Below are 19,676 nucleotides of genomic sequence, written 5' to 3'. Positions count from 1 at the left end.
GCAGACTCAGCTTATATACAGTACCTGTTAAAGTGCTTGAGAAAATTATGCCTTGATGAGATTTCAGGTTCTCATGGTGGCAAGTATGAAGATGACTTGTTTTCTGGGATGTTGCAATGTGTAGTCTGGTACAAGTTTACCAATGATTCAGAGGTCCTTGCCGACTCCATCATCAGGTGACCCTGATGATTCAGACAGCAAGCACCTATGAAACTATAGTAAACGTGTACCAGACTACGGCAACATTCTAGAAGACAAGTCACATTCAGGATCACGTAAAAGTACAAGAGAGGGAATATCAGATTGATTTTTCTGTTTTATTGGAAAATTATATCAAGAAAAAAATACACAGGTGTACAATACTGTAATATACACAGCATAGCTATTAGAACAATATTAAAAAACTATATTTTTATAAATACTTTTTAATTAGGATGTTCATTTCATTAGAGCATCAGAAGTAATCTCAAAGGTGACGTTTTATCTTGTTGAAATGTAACTTTTCATAGTGTGATTCCACAGAAATACCCAAACAGAATAATATACATAATTTTTCTCTCCTCATGGTCAATGTATATGAAAATAAAAAAAATGGAACTATGATACTTTCACTCATAATTATCTTTTCACAGTTTTTTAACTCCTATTTTTGGCTGGTCACTGTAAGGCCATATGAAGAAGGTGTGTCATGTATTCATATTCTGAAGTAATAAATTAAGAAAAATCATTGTCAATAATACTAACATTCACAGGTTTGTGCAAATTTTAAGTAAAAACAATTCTGAAATGTATTAGTATAAACTTATTGGTTGGCAAGCCTGAGGGGAAGAGACTGCTGGGGAGACCTAGACGTAGATGGGAGGATAATGTCAGGCGGGATCTATGGGAGATAGGAGTTGAAGGAGACTGGATTTTGTTGGCCCAGGACAGGGTTCCGGTGGAGGGCTTTGGTTAAGTCGGTGATGAACCTTTGGGTTCGGTAAGCCATCTAGTTAGTTATTAGTATAAACAATACATACCTACTGAAGAATTGTCATATAATATAGTGTTAAATGTTTGCATAATACTGTTACCTTACATGAAACAATCAACTTATTAGGAAAGAAAGTTGTTTCAGCAATGTACTGCATAACAATAACACATTCAAATGACAAGATTGCGCTGCAGACATTTACATAACCTTAAAATTGCTCTTTCATATTCTGAATGCCATTTTAGTGTTTATAGTGATAAGGGCAAGCTGAGTAGGTATTCCCTGTCCTACCTTGTTTTTTACTAGAGGATCAATACAGAGGTAGGATCTGAAATGTTGTAACCATAATCTCAATTAGAGTCAATGACCAAAGTATTTAGCATCCTTACATCATGACTACTGATTTTTTTATCAGCAGGAGAAACATGAGGTGGGGGGAGTTAACAGTAATAAGAAAGGAACATGGCATGAAGAGAGAAAGACTGGTTAAGCCTTAATTATTAGCCTTAGCCAGTGTAAAGTTAATTAATGATAACCTCAGAGATAAGACTCATGTGTCTAGCTTGTATTTTGTTCCCACTGATATTTACTGTAAAGTTTACTGGAGTTCACTTGAAGTTTACAATTATAAACTGTATCCCTAATTACTATAAAACGTTTATCTTATGAAACGTTCTACAACAAATATTTCTATACAGCATATAAAATCTTGAATCATGGCATCATACAATAAATTACATTTATTTAGGTTGTATCATCTATGAAATTTGTTAAATGGAAGCTATAATTTAAATGTTAAAGAGAAGGAAATTATCATAGATTTTTTGTTACATTATAATACGATACATAATGAATAAATGTCAAATGTATTTGGGAGTTAAATTATATTTATACAGTAGAGTATCATTTTTAATGTATCACATATACCATTTTAAAAAGAGATGACACAACACTCTGTTAAATTTAAAGAAATGTTCGAAAACAGACTGATGGCTGGATCTTGTCATTATAATATATAATATATCTTGCCATAGAGAAAGTGACTATAATCTACCGATAAATAAACTGTTTTTTTTTCCTCGTAAGTTTCATCTGCTTTACATAAAGTAACCTGTGATGGTGTAATCAGTATCAACAATCTTCATTCTCTGCAGTTTTCTTGAATATTTTGTTATGTCACGATGTGTTGACATTTTCAAACCCTGGAAAATATTAATTACATAAGAATGATGCACGCTGTTCAACACTTTTATGTTAGTTTGATATTTGTAAAGTTGAAGATAAAATATACTTAACCTCAAAAATAAATATTGTTTGGAGTCATTAACCATCAATATTATGCGTCAGGTTCGGGTTAACCGTTGCCTTTATGACGTGCCTGCCTTCAAGATCAACTGATCAGCACATGAAGGAGTTTTAAATCAAGACGAAACTTCACAAATCTGTTAAACCACGTGCTTTTGAGATGTTTCGTGAGTTCTGATTCACATTAGCGTTTTATTTCTCCAATTTTGGATAGTTTAAGCACCCTTTTGTATGATGTTAAAGAGAAGCACAATATTTAAAACTCATTTAACCTTTAATATATCTCTTTACCTTGTTAGGTGTCAAGAAGGTGGTCCAGTGTAGAGTTTGTGGTCACTTGCTGGTTTGGTGTAGTTGACGTTGAAGATGGCTGCAAATGAGGTACCGGATTCTCAGCTTTTATTGAAACATCTGCAGAAAGAATAGATATTGCAGTTGGTAGCGCTTTTTTTGGGTTCAAAACTGTTGTCAGTACTGGAACATTTACACAAATATTCTTTTAACATGACATTTACTTTTATATATGGACTATGTCCGATTAGCTATGTGTGTTCTTATAAAATGTGTATCTAGACAATTTTTTGTGCTTAATTTACTCAATATACACGCTGTACACATGCTCAGGAGAAAACACTCGGGTCTACAGAGTGGACTCTTCCCTTAAGATCTTGAAATCAAAATTTTGTGTACATTTATTATCTCTCCCATGGGTGCTATATGCCATTTCAGTCTCATCCTAATTGATCTTATCTTCGTAATACTTTTTGGTGAGAAGTCCAAATTATGAAGCTCATCATTACGCAAATTCAAGATCTGTGGTTTTCCTCAGCACCATTTTCTCTTCCCCTAATGTGAAAGGTCAGATTTAATATCTATTCAAAACAGATGTCTCTATCACCAACTTAATTTCATACGTTTTAAGCGATATAAGATAAAATATGTCGCTTCAAACTGAGAAAGTTTGGTATTAAATGGAAATTTGGAAAACGAAAGCATAAATATATACGGCCTGTGTCAGTCATCTTTCAAATTCGAACGGGCTCTCTGATATACGAGCTTATTATTATTTCCGCAGTGTTCCCAACTTTATCTTATCTGCATATGAAAAGAAGTTGAGAACCGCTGTGTAAGTCATTTTGCCCACAGTTCAGAGGCTTCCTGATGGTTAAAACATGAAGTTAAAGAGATATACTCTTACTATTCAGAGGAAGGAACGATAAATCATTAAAATTCAAAAGGGACACTCTTCCTTCCAGCCAAGAATGAAGTTTCGTTCACAGTCAATACGTAAAAAAATCGTGAAATTTAACATACCAATGACTGTAAATAAAAGCTGTTGGTTGCTTTCGGAATAAAACGAAACGCTTCTGTGTTGTACTGCAGAGCGTCTTATCTGCGTCTCATTTATGATTATCCGTTTATTTGTGAGTTCGTCCTTGTTAAGCGGATTAATTAATTAAGAGCAGTGTTTCACAAATTGTGGTCCTTATACCTCGCGCTAATTTACACGTGACACTTCACGTAGGGCGGGCAAAACAATATTAACATTAATGTTTAATGTTAAATAATAATAATTATAATAATAATGACAATAACAAAACATTTTCTTTCATACAAACACTGTCAGTACATTATAAAATTTCCTGCTCTGGGACCCAGTTATTTCAGCAGTACAGATAAATTCAAAGATCGTCAGTTTTGAATTTTCTATTCTATTCGCGAACAACTTTACAATCAGTCTTATATTTCAAGCAAGTTAGACCAGTATTACCATAAATGAATAAAACTTATAGTATATTATCAGACGTCTAGCCTTATCTTGCGTTTGTTTCGTCAGTAGTACATTTGGCTCCAAGAATTCTAATACAGAAACCATAAAGTGCAGAAATTAGTAATCGCCTTCAGTACGTGCATACTTGAACCAATACATCGTGCTTGATAGCTTTAATATTTTCTGGTGTTCGGCGTTAAAAATACTTGAATGGTCTTCTGGAGAGAGCTTTCTGCTCGTGCCCCTTGCAGGCAGGTCCTGGAAGTAAATTTAGCTCTGTTTATGTGAGAATTCACTAGCAACTGTTGTAAACGTTACTTCCCGGCTATGGCATATGCGAAATGCTTTCTGGGAAAGAATATTTAAACACGGCAGGCAGAATGCGCATGTACAATATGAACCATGTCACGTAACCATAATATATTCATGCATTTGCATTTATGATAAATAATTAGACATGTGTTATAGCTTGTGGAATTCTTACGATGAAGTTACGAAAGGCGAGGCTTATAGCACGAGAAAAAGTCTGGTAAAATGGATTTTAAATACGGTATGCAGTTTTTTTTTTGTAGTGTTTGGCAGTGATCCCAATTTCTATTTGATTCTATGTTTAAACCATGTATTTTGTTTTAACTGGAGTAGTTTTATTGTCATGAATACTTTACTGTTATTGGACTAATCAAACCCTGCAATCTGAAGAACTGTAGCCATAAAATAACAAGCTAGGAAATGTAGGCATAGCTTAGTAATTATGGCACATTAGCTGTTATTTTCTATAGATTTTCAATAATTAAATCCTTACGTTTGATGCTAAGTGGGCTATTCTTTGACAAGCCGAGAATACAATCGGTTCTCCAGAAAAAAAGACGAGAACATAAAAATCTTCTTTTATCTCGAAAACCTCGAGACTTACAGAAACAAAAGTATATTGCACATAAAATGTATTTCATTCCCTACAAGTCATTTCAAAATATTTTTCGCTCCGATAAATATTTAGCGAGTTTTAACTGAGAAGATCACAGATTTCAATAATCCTCACCAATTTCATACAAATCCCTTGATCGATTCTATAATAGTTACATTTATCCCATCGGACAGACGGACATAATTTAGAGAAGACGTGGGTAAGATAATATGCGAATTTTTACAAATTTTCGTGGGAAACGCTCCTCAAATATAGAACGTACACTTGTATCTGTGCTTAATTAAACACGCCCCATTAAGACTTGGGAGAGGAGATCATTCTTAAGTTTGGTGCCTGATGGAACTGTCTTCTCGTGTTTTAGACCACAGTTTCTTCTTAAAGAACAGTAAATTAAGTGCGATTAATGTTTTACCTTGACTATTTATTTGTTCCTGAATGGAAGCTGCGATGATCTGAGGACAGCTAGAGCCAGGAGATGAATTTGGATTTGGAGTAGTGATGTGTACAGCTCGGTGATGGATATCCTTTGGATTCCACAAAAATACGTAATATACAGACAACATAATGGCTGCTAGTGAGACAGAAAACACGTAGGCAACCACAGTGAGGACTCTGACAAGTTTCTTTGTGTGTTTGGGCTCGTACATTTTATCTTTGGACTCTTCGCCAGCGAATTTAACTCCGTTCGGCACCGCACAGCTACTCTGTTGTCGGACACTGCCTTCTGTTCTCGTCGTCACTGCAATGCTACTGCTGTTTACAGACCGACCACTCATTATATTAACGTAATTGAAGGCTTCGGTGGCCCTCAAAATAATATAAGGGCTGTAAATTGTTTTCTTTTCAAAATCCCACAATATATAGCAAGAATAAAACTCATATCGGCCTCATATCATTAGTTTAAATATTCAGAGTGGATTGTCACTCTTTATTATTTACGTAAATATCCATATAAGGTGATTTTAATACTATATTGAACATTAAAAAGGGGTGTGGTATTATTTGTAGGAATATATTTTTCACAAATTGTATTAAGAGTAACACATTCTTTGCTTAAAACAATGAAATCACTCAAATAACGAGCACAGATTTCAGTAATGAAAACACTTGAACACTTCACTCCGTAACGGTTAAGCTTCACGCCAATACAACACCCTCTCTCGTGACATGAAATAATTAACACTTAAAACAATGGAATTAGATTCTCGTTTTATAAAGTCTCACTGTGATACTGAATCCGAATATCTGTCACAAAAATCATTCAATTCATTGTTTTGTGTTTACGAAATCTAGAACCTAGAGTGAAACGTGTACACACACATCGAAGTCAGCCACTCGTCACAGGGTCACACTGCCTTGCGCGCGCACACTCCGAGATCACTCGATAACGTAACAAAACTACACAATAAGGAACGAAAAAATCAGAATTGATACAATAAGATCATTGTCGGTAGAAAATGTTTTGTCACTAATAAGATATATTGTACGTAATAATCAGTTTTAATCGTGTAATTGAAAACTTGGCTTAAGAGCTCCGTTTTTGTCGATCAATACAATCCAGAGAGCATCTTCCCCCCCCCCCCCCAATCGGACATCTCTTTCCGATCCACCTTCTTTACGCAAAGAACTCGTAATGATCAGGACTTCCTGTTGATGGGTGGTTGCTGACAGCGAATGATTCTTTCGCAATTGTGAGGGATATCTTATATTCACAGAGAATTTGAGTTTATAATCTTCTTTCCTGCGATATTATATTGAGTTTGGCGCATACTACCGGACTGTAAAACAAGAAATCCATTCAGGATTTTGGTAAGGAGAAACCTCTTGGAAGGAAATAATTTGAAAGATCATCAAGTAGATGGGAATATATTATTAAAATGTTGTAGAGTGGAAATATCTGAGTAATTTTCTGCAACAGATTTAGAAATGTGCAGCAAATTAAACAAAAATTATTTTAAATTATAGCTTCCACCCCCCCCCCCCAAAAAAAAAAATTCGTTGACTTTAAATGCTGTTGTATATTCCACTTTCTTCAACAGTTAGTAACTCTTCAATTTGCTTTAATAAGTTTCATACGATTCTAACTGTAAACAGCGATTATTTCCTTAAACAGCGTTAACAAGTTGAGCTTTGTAATGGTGAAGTGTAGTGTTTTCTTCGCGGTACGGACTGAATTCTTAAATAATTATTTAGGCGAGTTTCGGCTTCAGAGGGTTAATATTAAAAGCTGTGGTTTGTTAGTCTAGCAGTTTCTTCATTATTTTGAGCTATTATGGTCAGGGCGACAAGGATTACATGTGAACTCGACGATAATACGATTAAAGGACTATGGCGGATAGACAGGCAACCCGTATGACTCCCCGTGTCGTCACGAGGTTTTGCAGTAAAGAAACAAAGCTCTTTCCACGCTGAGCGTTCTTTAACACAGGACTAGTGAGGATTCTCAACATTCTGACATCGAGTTAGATTGACAGCTCAAATATCCATGCCGAGTAATGAATGTCTGTAATACAAGAAAGTTAATTCACGACCGCAAAATGTTGCTTTACATATTGTCCAGAGTTTACGTAACCCTGATTAAAATACTGGGTTAAAGAGACTGAATCATCAGATTATAAAGAAAATAACTTTTGATTTGCGAGGTTATATCAATAAATGAATATATGATTGTCTTCTGGAAAGTTGTGCTTTGCAGTCTCTTAGAAGTTTGCCGACGTTTCAGAGGTACTTATTGCCTCCGTTATGAGGATTGTCATCGCCCTAAACTTTAACCTTAAGATCCACCAATGATCTACCTCGGAGGGAGGTTGTGTTGTGACGAGAATAATTTCAACTACAATAATCAATCATATTCTGAAAATTCTAATAATTTATTTTGAGTCTGTGTTACAGAAATCGAAACTAGTTCTGTTCTGTTTAGTAATTTATTACAAACGGTTTATTTATCAAAAGGGGTATCCAAAACGTGTCTTAAGGCTTTGACCGGGATGTTCTTTTGTTAAATCTTATGTGGTACCGCCTGATTCGACTTCTAATGGTTAAGTGAAGTGTTTTCTTCGCGGTACGGTCTGGATTCGTAAATGTTATGAAGACGAGCTTCGGCTTCAACTGTTTAACCAGCTGATTTTCGTAATGGTGAGGTGTAGTGTTTTCTTCGCGGTACGGACTGAATTCATAAATACGTAATATTTAGACGATCTTGACCACGGAAACACGGATGACCTGCATCCATCATATTGTGTTGTATTATTACACCAAATGTACCTGACTTTATCAATAAAGCCCATGGCACAAGTTAGGGAAACCTAGGGGTCGTACTAATCTCTCTTTTGTCTGCCGGACCGCTGGCTAGTAGTCAGCGCGCACCCGGAAGGTCCTGCGACCGGCCATCTCGACACAGGTTTTCCTTGGTTTTCCTCTGTCTTTAAGCAAATGCTGAGATGGTTCCCAAGTTCCAAGTTGCCACTGCAAGCTTCTCATGCAGCCCTCCCGACTTAAATTAATCAAAATTTACCACCCCTTAACGCCGTCAAAATTTACCCCCCTCCCCTCAGTAGGAACTTCTAAATTATGTATTAAACTTCCAAATTAATAGCCTCAGCTTTCGCTAATACAAAATTTCAAAATTCCGTCTTTTATGCCAATCATCACACTAACGCCTTCACTCTTACTTTATCCTTAACAGAAGGACGAGCGGGCATTGCCTGGGGACCTTCTAGCTATAAGATGCTCTTTCTCCCCCCCAGATATCGAAGTGTCTCTCACTTCTCCCCCACCAATTTCCTCTTTCTCTCTCTCTCTCTCTCTCTCTCTCTCTCTCGTTCGGCTTCAAAGGGTTAAGCTAAATTCGTTCTAAGCTAATCTTGTTTTATTTCCTATTTTAAACGTATATTTTACAGCGGAGAGTAAGAAAGTGAACTGCATGAATTTTATGAGGTTTCGACCGCGCCGTCAACTCTAGTTCCTGAGATAAAGGGTTGTAAACAGAGACGGCACTTCTAGATTTTATGAGTTGAACGTAAAGAATCGAGATAGAATCCGCCTTTTGGGTCAAGGGAAGGCGAAGTATGAATTTTTCAAGAGGAAGTTTCAGAATTTTCTGTTCCTTCATTTTAACACTTGCGTTATAGCAGAGTGAGATCGAAGTCGGAATACGAAATACTGGATTCACGTTTGATGAAACGGGAATGGTCCTCGGCCCATTCTGTGCAGAAATTGGAATTGGTTGGTGGTGGTGGTGGTGGTGGTGGGGGGGGGGGGACGAAGGGATCTGCACTGGCAAGAATGAAGGAACGTGTCAGGATTTTTTGTAGTTCGGATATATGACAGACGACAGCTAAAGCTGGCTGTCCGTTAATTTAGACTTTATGGCAAACTAAACATGTTCACAGAGATATAAACAATTTTCGTTTCACATAGAAAACTATTACATTGCTATGTTCAACTCCGTATATGTAGCTTATACGCTAAGGGAGACTTAAAAAGGAATTGAATGTTTCGGGGGGTCATCGCATGGGTGGGGAAAAGTTATATAATCACCTACTTGTATTAATTCCAAACTTAAACTTAAGATATATAATTAATTTCCTCTATTTTCATACACATACGAACTAACGTGAATAAAATTTAAATATATTTCCACCGTATTAATTTAAAAAAATAAAAGTTTTACGCGCGTAGATATTTGACATGAATTTGAAGCTTAAAATGTATTAAAATTGAGACATTTGGGGCACAGCATCGTGTCTAATACGAGATCTGTGTCGGGCCTAATAGGACGTGTCGACATGCCTAACTTAAGAGCTCTTAACCAGATACCAGATTTATTCGAAGTCTGCTGTGTAACTTCGCAAATGGCACATGCAGACGTACAGACATTACGTAAGTAGCTACCACACTGAACATAAAAAAACACGAAAACAAACCACAACTTGTTTTCAAAATATATTTCTCGCATTTCTTTTGTGTTCTAAGGTGGTTGAGAGTGATAGTGTTTTACGGTGTATTTAATAAACATGAATTTAATGCTCAGAAACAGAGCAAATGACGAAACACGTGATTACGGCCAATTGAACCAGACGCTCCGAAACACAGCCCACAGCACGAACATAAAACAGCTATCGGACAGAGCAGAAAAGCTCTTCGAATTTTATTCCCGATACAAGTTGGCCACAAAACATTTAGTTAGAACAACATCAGCGTTCTACTGATCCATATCGTGTTTATTTCTTCCCTTTTTTTAATATGAGTAAAACTGTAACATTTCAATCAGTTACGAGAAGGTTATTAGACCTGAGTTGACTGAATCAATCCCTGGGATCGAACACAATTGGCGAAAACCGTAATAAGCCTTCTGCGAAAGGACATAAGCGGTCAACTGACTGGACAACCCTAATATGCACACTGCCCTGTTCACCGTGACGTCATTTGTTTTGAGCAGAGGTGCAATAATTCAGAAAGAGAAAGTGTCAAACTGAATTTAGAGTGAAAGCACTACTTTTAAATGCCGGAATTGCCAAGTGAAATTTAAGTATGACATATACGAACCTTGCTAGAAGATATGTCGTCGTCAAAATGTCAGTGTATTCTAGCCTCTTCTAACTTTAAACTGGCAAATTATAACATTGACTTATTACTTTGCTCCATGGGTAAAATGGCAGGATATAAGAGGAGTTGTGCGTGTGATTAACGTGTTGAGAGAGACAGTTTACTATACTTGAACCCTTAATTATGGTTTTAATTTTGTTTGAAATTATTACTGTTGAGTTATTCTGATTAACGCCGCGGTCGCGGTGGTCTAGCGGTTAGAACGCTGGCCTTGTAATCCTGGGGGTCTCGGGTTCGATTCCCGGCGGTGCCCAAATTTATAACTTGTGTTGGGCAAGGCCGTGGTCTAGGCAACACGGAGTTTTCCTCCGTGGCATCCCAACAATTACTCCATTCACACACAGAAGAAGGCAATGGCAAACCACTTCTGGATCATCTGCCAAGAACGTATATGAACAGGTCCCAGTCCGAGAAAAGGATGGAAGGATCCTGTTCATATGGACCTGTCCTCAGACAGAACACTAAATAAAATAAATATTCTGATTACCAGTTCTACTCTACTCCCAGGGATTAATGATTTCAGGGTTAATTGGTTAGCCTAGATACCATATTTTGTGGAAGCTAAAGACGTCCCATTTGTCTGCTTGTTGATTACAAAATGTGTAAGGCATTACGTAATAAACAGGCATGTATACAGAGTGTCCCATAAGTTCCGGGCCATAGGAAAATTCTGTTATTTGATAAAATACGAAAAAATGGTAAAGAGAGGAAATTTATTGCAAATCAGTTCTATTTTTTCCAGTGTTGGAATCTTTCCCTAAGACTAGCCTATATTATTAATGGTAAAATATCACAGAGATGTCGCCACGTTGACACGATACAGAAAGGGATGTGTTTCTGGAGCAGGGGAAAGTAGTGAGAATGAGACAGAGATCCTACAGGAAATTATTGAAACATGTCCCTTTTCGCTGTCATGTTAACGTGGCAACATCAAAGAAACGTTTTACGATTGACAATGTAAAGGGTGTAACTCCATAAAGGCTAGTCACAGGGAATGAAAATTGGGACATCTGAGATTGAAAACACGTGATTTACAACAGCCACTTCATCTTTACACGTATATTCGTATTTTACTAAATAACCCACATCTTCTGTTCGCTGTGTCAGTATGTGTGCCTAATTTTAATCCCTTTTTAAATTTACTTGTATTTTCAAATAAATAATTTCGTCTTTTGTCACGAGTTTTCTCTCTCTTGTTTGACATTTCGTAATCTCTGCAGTTGAGGCAACGGCACTGCAGGTCCCGGGGATTACGCACCGTCGATATTTCAATTCCAACTTCCGAATGATTTCAGAGACACTGTGAGCTGTTAATTCTGAGTTCGGAACTTCACGCTTATGTTTGTGTTCTATCGTGAACGATGAAATTGTGTTTGTTCTGACTTAAGTTACTTCACAGTTGTAAGTACTCGTCGCTACAGCGAATCTGTCTTCCGAGTTTTTATCATTTCCAAGAAAGCTTTCAGCCATTTGGATTTAAATTCCGATCTTAACATGTTTTCAAGAGCTGTGCCTTAAAACGACTGAAGAGCAGTTTGATTAAAAATTAATATTATATTAATATACCACCGGGAATAATGTACTTCTTAAGTGTGTTTAATAAGATTCCTACATACATCCTACGAAGTTAGAGAACAAAGTCGTGTAGACTCGTAGATGCTTGTAAGCATTGTCATTTCAGGCCTGAAGATGGAGACATTACGTTCCTCCGAAATGCTGGCATCTACTGCCGAGTCTATATGACGCCAAAACCCATAAGAACATCATGAAATTTAAGATTTTATAACATATATTCGGCCCCTCCAACAATAATTTAAGTGAAGATTTCCGTCTTCTGGGTTGTTGCGCTGTGTAGTCTGGTCGATGTTTACCAACGTTTCAGAGGTCATACTGCCTCCGTCATCAGGGCGATTCTTTCTAAGTTATCTACGCTATGAAGATTTCTATCTTCTGGGTTGTTGCGCTGTGTAGTCTGGTCGATGTTTACCAACGTTTCGGAGGTCATACTGCCTCCGTCATCAGGGCGATTCTTTCTAAGTTATCTACGCTATGAAGATTTCTGTCTTCTGGGTTGTTGCGCTGTGTAGTCTGGTCGATGTTTAACAACGTTTCAGAGGTCATACTGCCTCCGTCATAAGGGCGATTGAGTATGAAGATTTCTGTCTTCAGGGTTGTTGCGCTGTGTAGTCTGGGTGATGACGGAGGCAGTATGACCTCTGAAACGTTGGTTAACATCGACCAGACTACACAGCGCAACAACCCAGAAGACAGAAATCTTCATAGCGTAGATAACTTAGAAAGAATCGCCCTGATGACGGAGGCAGTATGACCTCTGAAACGTTGGTAAACATCGACCAGACTACACAGCGCAACAACCCAGAAGACAGAAATCTTCATAGCGTAGATAACTTAGAAAGAATCGCCCTGATGACGGAGGCAGTATGACCTCCGAAACGTTGGTAAACATCGACCAGACTACACAGCGCAACAACCCAGAAAACAGAAATCTTCATCGCCCTGATGACGGAGGCAGTATAACCTCCGAAACGTTGGTAAACATCGACCAGACTACACAGCGCAACAACCCAGAAGACAGAAATCTTCATAGCGTAGATAACTTAGAAAGAATCGCCCTGATGACGGAGGCAGTATGACCTCTGAAACGTTGGTAAACATCGACCAGACTACACAGCGCAACAACCCAGAAGACAGAAATCTTCATAGCGTAGATAACTTAGAAAGAATCGCCCTGATGACGGAGGCAGTATGACCTCTGAAACGTTGGTAAACATCGACCAGACTACACAGCGCAACAACCCAGAAAACAGAAATCTTCATCGCCCTGATGACGGAGGCAGTATAACCTCCGAAACGTTGGTAAACATCGACCAGACTACACAGCGCAACAACCCAGAAGACAGAAATCTTCATAGCGTAGATAACTTAGAAAGAATCGCCCTGATGACGGAGGCAGTATGACCTCTGAAACGTTGGTAAACATCGACCAGACTACACAGCGCAACAACCCAGAAGACAGAAATCTTCATAGCGTAGATAACTTAGAAAGAATAGCCCTGATGACGGAGGCAGTATGACCTCCGAAACGTTGGTAAACATCGACCAGACTACACAGCGCAACAACCCAGAAAACAGAAATCTTCATCGCCCTGATGACGGAGGCAGTATAACCTCCGAAACGTTGGTAAACATCGACCAGACTACACAGCGCAACAACCCAGAAGACAGAAATCTTCATAGCGTAGATAACTTAGAAAGAATCGCCCTGATGACGGAGGCAGTATGACCTCCGAAACGTTGGTAAACATCGACCAGACTACACAGCGCAACAACCCAGAAGATAGAAATCTTCATAGCGTAGATAACTTAGAAAGAATCGACCTGATGACGGGGGCAGTATGACCTCTGAAACGTTGGTTAATATCAACCAGACTACACAGCGCAACAACCCAGAAGACAGAAATCTTCATACTCATCGCCCTGATGACGGAGGCAGTATGACCTCTGAAACGTTGGTTAACATCTACCAGACTACACAGCGCAACAACCCAGAAGACAGAAATCTTCATACTCATCGCCCTGATGACGGAGGCAGTATGACCTCCGAAACGTTGGTAAACATAGACCAGACTACACAGCGCAACAACCCAGAAGACAGAAATCTTCATACTCACTGCTGTGAGAACCTCAAGTCTTAAATAATTTAAGTGTTCGTATTATTATTAAGTTACATTGCAATTATTTTTCTTACTGAGTCAACAAATTAAGACACATTACAGTCTTGTCTGCGTTACCTGGGTTGGAGAAGGCGATAATACGGTGGGGTCCCGTGTCTGTCAAAGCCATTGGTACTCCGTCTCTTCCGACTGTGGGTAGCTTCGGGTCCCACAGGAACACGTAGTAGAGAGACAACATGATGGCTGCAAGCGACACTGAGAGCACGTAGGCCATCACTGTGAAAACTCTTATTACCTTCCGCACTTTTCTTGGTTCGTACAATTTATCTTTGGCTGACGCTTCGGCACTTGAATATCTCATGTCAGCTGGAATCTGTTGAGTTTCGCTGTCCACAGAAACCTCTTCGTCAGATCTTTCAATCATCTTTCTCTGTTTCTTCTCTAGTCTGAGTGGATTTGAACAGATGAAGGATAGAAGTGTTTATCCGCGTGTTCTACATTATGATAAAACCAGGACGGTATAAGACGAAAGGAAAATCAAAAGTGTAATATGGGTCCCAGGTGTAGTTTTATCGTATTATAAATCGATGGACCACAAATGTCGTAAATCTAATGTCGCATTTCATCTTAAGTTTCTGAAAAAAAGATGAAACTGTATTGTAGTTAAGGATATTATTTCGAAATATAACAGAAAAATGAGTTAAGAAATCATTAAAATAATTGCTGTAAAATCGTAAGGCTGTTCTGAATCTCGTAGATATTCAATATTTTTACGATGGCCCAATTTGTTCAGTTTATACTAATTTGTTCGCCCTTCACAAATTCTGTATTTTCAGAACTGATAAATAAAAGTTTGTTAAAATAAATAAGAACGGTAAATAAATTATCAGACTCGCATAAAAAACAATAGTTTACATTTTAGATGTTGTTCTTGTGGTTTTAAAGTTTTTGTATAATTTTCATGTTTTAGGGTTTCTCAGAAGTTAAAAATTTCTACATTCTTCTTTATATCTTAATTTTATGGAAATGGGTTTAATAGATACTAAAGAACTAGACAGTATTTTGAAATAAAATGTAATCCTATGATATGAGACATAAAGTAGTAAAGTCCGTTCGAAAATACGCTATTTTTTTAAAAAAAAAACAGCACTAAGATATACAACAAAATAATTATACGTGTATAAGAATAAAGTTGTAGACCTATAATTTATGAGGTTTTGACGTATAATTTATATGTGTATACGAAGAATGTACAGATGTATGAAGTTTTTAAGATTGAAGTTTTATACATAACGTAAAAATAAGATTTTATAACCGTAAATATTTCACACTGAAGACATGGATGACTTATATATAAACTTACATCTAAATATATTAGAACTGCAATTTAGATTCCATCACACACGAACTGTAGGAATGTAATCTGATATTTGGGGAAGAGAGCGCTTCATTTTCGACACTACAGTGGCCAAGGGTCAGGGGTTCGCGACCTATTTCAGACCTAGTAGCACATTCACCCGTTATTAAAGACTCGCGGGGCGCAAATTAGAAATGAAGACAGTTTATTCAAACTTCGTGGCAGTCGGTTTACGGACACACTAGAAGTGATATTATAATACTTTTCACAATGGCGGAAAATATATGAACAAGGCGTGTTAGAAACTCAGTAAATATCTGCGTGGAACATCCTAACAAAGGGGAGATTTTTACACTGGTAAGTTATTAACAGGGATGGCGCCAGACATGTTTAATTACCAGTCGAAATGTTAATTACATCAGATTAACAGCTGCTTCACGCATATACACCGCGAGTAGTTTAATTAATAAGGCAGACGGAAAAAGGTTTAAAACATGTTTTTTAAATTTCTTTATAACGATTTTTGGTGAAATACTTTCTACGCGAATTTTATTTAAATTACTGTTAAGTGTCACATTTATTATTTTCAGTTCTATTTTAGGCGTGCGTCCACGTGTTCATAACTAACAGGAATTATTTGGATAAAACTTGGTATAATAAACACACTAAATGTTATCGAATCATTTTAATTTTGATTTAGCTTGGTTAATCGGACTTATATGAAGTTTTTTCGTGCACATTTTTAATCCTGCGACAGATTTTGATTAAATCTTATAAGCAAAGCTTAAGTTATACGAATATTTTCATAAATGACTATTAATATTTTCCTGGATGTAAACAGTTTTGGGTGAGAGTTATTGGTATCTGAGAACCTCAGACTTCATGTAACCATCTAAAACTCCCCTTTAAACTAAAAAATAATAATAAAAAGCTACTCAGTTTCAACAGAGATTTTGTTCAAGTATAGTAATATTATGTGTTAGCATAATTATGAAACTCTGTAATCTGTTTCTTTGCAAAATTGGTTACGTCATAGTCACATGCTGTCAGATAAACTATACATTAAAATTTTGCAATGTCGCCTTATTTGTAATGTTTCATTCGAGTTTTGTGGATATGTATGCGTTGTATCTCGGTACTCACATGAACAGCTGAATTACATCCGCGTCGTTAACAAACGGAAAGTTAAATAAGACATAATAGCCACATAGTTCCTACACGCATACAGATAATAACTAACTGCACATATTTCGAAGTTCTACAGTTTAGGATCACAAATTAGATGGCGTTAGTGCCACTTCCATCTTATAACTTAATAAAGAGGCCATTTTGGTATTATTCAACGCACGAAATTAGAAATTACCAAAGTCGGGTGACCACCAACAGTAAGACGTTTCGTGGATAAATAAATAAATATATCTATCAATTGGTTAAAATTTACTGTTACAATTTATTATACTTCAAACACGTCGTTTTCTGGAATCATAACTAAAAACCAAAATTATCCGTGTTAAAATATATCTGAATATTCCAAATGAGTTGAAAGTAAACGCGCTATTTATGGTATGATCCATAAACTAATTTCGGCGAAGGGATGTATATCGAAAAATCATTAATATATCGCGAGGTTCATATCAGTTCCTTCCCAGAAGCTACAGCTCAAATAAAGAAATTCTTAGTAAATCAAAATACGTACAAACCTCGTAAAAAAAAATTCCGTAGCTCTGACAGAGTTAATTCAATGATTCACATCTCTGAATCGTATTGCGGAAGACGGCTTCAATATCACACGAAGACGAATTTCGTGTGATTTTCCTACGCGAGACTCACCTCAAAACTTTCTAGCTTCTTTATAAGGAAACACCTAGACTTCAACACCCTCAGTAATCCTGGTAGGAAAATCAACGACTTTTAATGACAGAATAAATGCAAGAGGGTCACCTGGCCTCTGACGTCCACTTGTTACCACGATCTGGCACGTCAGACGGGCACCTCTCTACGGCTTCCTCTCGGCGTGTTCAAGTAGGCCGATTACAGCAGGACTCCAGCTGTGCGCATGCCCCACTCGATCATACAAGATTCATACAGCCATGTTCAGAACATGTTTCAATAAAATCACATGGATGATTGATTCAGTAGCATTTATAGAAAATGTTATTTGTCGGTTTAATATAATTCTGAAGATGACTTGTCTTCTGGGAGTTTGCAGCGTCTGGTCTGGTAGAAATTGACAGACGTTTCAGAGGTGCTTACTGCCTCCATCATCAGGACGATGACTCTTCACCTACACGGCTTATCTTACCAGAAAACATTCATTTTCATACTCGCCACCTTGAGAACCTGAAATCTCATTTAATATAATTCTTAACGAACGTATTTTGTAGTTTGAGAGTTCAGAATTTTTTGATGTCCGCTTGTAACTTGATTTAATATACATGATAAAAGTAATGCTTATTGTAGTAATTGACGTAAATTTCATTAAAAAAACTTAATTAGGAGCGCTCAGAAGTGACGCTGTGTTTCACTGATCTGGACACATCACAACTTCCAGAACGAATTTTGGTTCAAATTGGTCTGATACATTTTAACCATTGCATTAACGTAATATATGTTTTTAGGATCATACAAACTTCTCCCGGTTTGTTTAAAACATTTTTCGTAATAGTGAATTTTTAACAACAAAGTTGAGGGATTCTCAATATTTTTTAAGACCTGGGGCCATATTCACGTTTTTCTATTAGGATTTTTTAATAATGCATATTGAAAGAATATTAAAATATCTAACATTTCCAACCGTATTTGGAAAACATCTCAAAGAATTTACCCTCCGCTAATTAATATGGCCGTGATCGACCCATCGATTATGTGGGAAATGTGTAATAAGCAGGAAATTTACCCGGTGATTTGCGGTGACATCGAGCAGTCGTTCGGCTTCACAGAGTAAATGATTTCCGTATAAATTCCCAATATTGTTAGCAGTTCGAATCCTGTCTTGCAGATAGCATATGAAATTAACTCAGTTGAGCATAATTATTATTTGAAAGCTCAGGTGATCAAAAGTTTTCAGCCATTTTAATGTTTCATAAGAACCCGCTGATAGCTGAATGAATGACCTTGAAATGTTCCAACAGCGTGTTCGGTTATTATTTTAATATTGCACTACAGTGTTGTTAACAGTGTAATGAAAACACGACAGACAGGTATTATTCACTCCCATTAAAACGTGAAGAACATCTAACATCTTAAGGAAGGGATATTTGGAGAATATAAATGGTGGGTAAAACCTGATATATTTTTTCTCGTCAGAATTTTCCATATAGAGCATTGTCATGAAACAAGAACCGAACATCTGCACGATTACCAGGTTGTTTTCGTCAGACCCTCTAAGGGCTCTTAATAATAATAATCCGTGGCGTAACAGCCCTATGAGAACCCTTAGTACATCTTAATTATCAGTTTTTGTTTTCGTCCGGATCAAGTCAATGCAAGACTGCAACATAGGAAATAAAAATGTCCCTGAGGACGAAATCAGTCCAATAATATTAACGCAAATAAAAAATAAATTCACATACAGACCAGCTAATGGATTGATATGGAAATAAGTGTATATAAAAATAGACCCTTGCTAATCTGTCGAGTATAATTATATCATTTATATTCGTTGCCCTGTCCCCTGTACTTCTGCAACCACATCAGGCACATATAATCTACCTGATCGCCCGTCAGCCGGCAGATAACGTATTGATCGCTTAGGCGATGTTTCCAATAGGAACGACTGTGTTTTCCTTAAGAGTGTATTTACTTTACGGATTCATACAATATTGCTTAACACAGGAATAAATAAAGGGTTTGGCACAATGGTACATCGAGAATCGAAATGCTGACAGAACAGTGGACCTGCTATACTTTTCGAAAACTATATTCTCAGATTTTTCAACTGCTTGAATAATATAAGACTTGAAGCTTTTGCAGTGACTAAATGCAATAAAATATTCTCAGGAGACAAGCCATGTCAAAATGGAGTCATAGCCCATTTCAGAGAT

At 37.1% G+C, this 19,676-nt stretch overlaps 1 protein-coding gene across 4 annotated transcripts; it reads right to left on the bottom strand.

Moving 5' to 3' along the window:
* Positions 1–298: 298 nt before the first annotated feature.
* inaF-D (trp-interacting inaF-D) lies at positions 299–17,657 on the bottom strand. Of its 4 annotated transcripts, none has more exons than XM_087359578.1 (4): positions 17,575–17,657; positions 14,394–14,911; positions 2,570–2,689; positions 299–2,175 (listed from the first exon to the last, which is right to left on the bottom strand). In XM_087359578.1, exons 2-3 carry the CDS (start codon positions 14,698–14,700, stop codon positions 2,574–2,576), a joined length of 423 nt encoding a protein of 140 aa, XP_087215704.1. In that variant the 5' UTR covers positions 14,701–14,911; positions 17,575–17,657; the 3' UTR covers positions 299–2,175; positions 2,570–2,573. The 4 variants fall into 4 exon arrangements, with proteins under 4 accessions (XP_087215704.1, XP_087215703.1, XP_087215705.1 ...); XM_087359577.1 differs by having other exon boundaries at positions 17,464–17,592; XM_087359579.1 differs by lacking the exon at positions 17,575–17,657 and adding an exon at positions 17,334–17,456.
* Positions 17,658–19,676: the final 2,019 nt, after the last annotated feature.

The sequence above is a fragment of the Zootermopsis nevadensis genome, unplaced genomic scaffold, assembly GCF_977971745.1.
Source record: "Zootermopsis nevadensis isolate Lab colony 2312 unplaced genomic scaffold, Znev_1.0 Znev_ptg000032l, whole genome shotgun sequence".
NCBI lineage: Eukaryota > Metazoa > Arthropoda > Insecta > Blattodea > Termopsidae > Zootermopsis > Zootermopsis nevadensis.
Note: the sequence above shows the minus strand (reverse complement) of the source record. Positions and strands in the feature narration are given on the sequence as shown.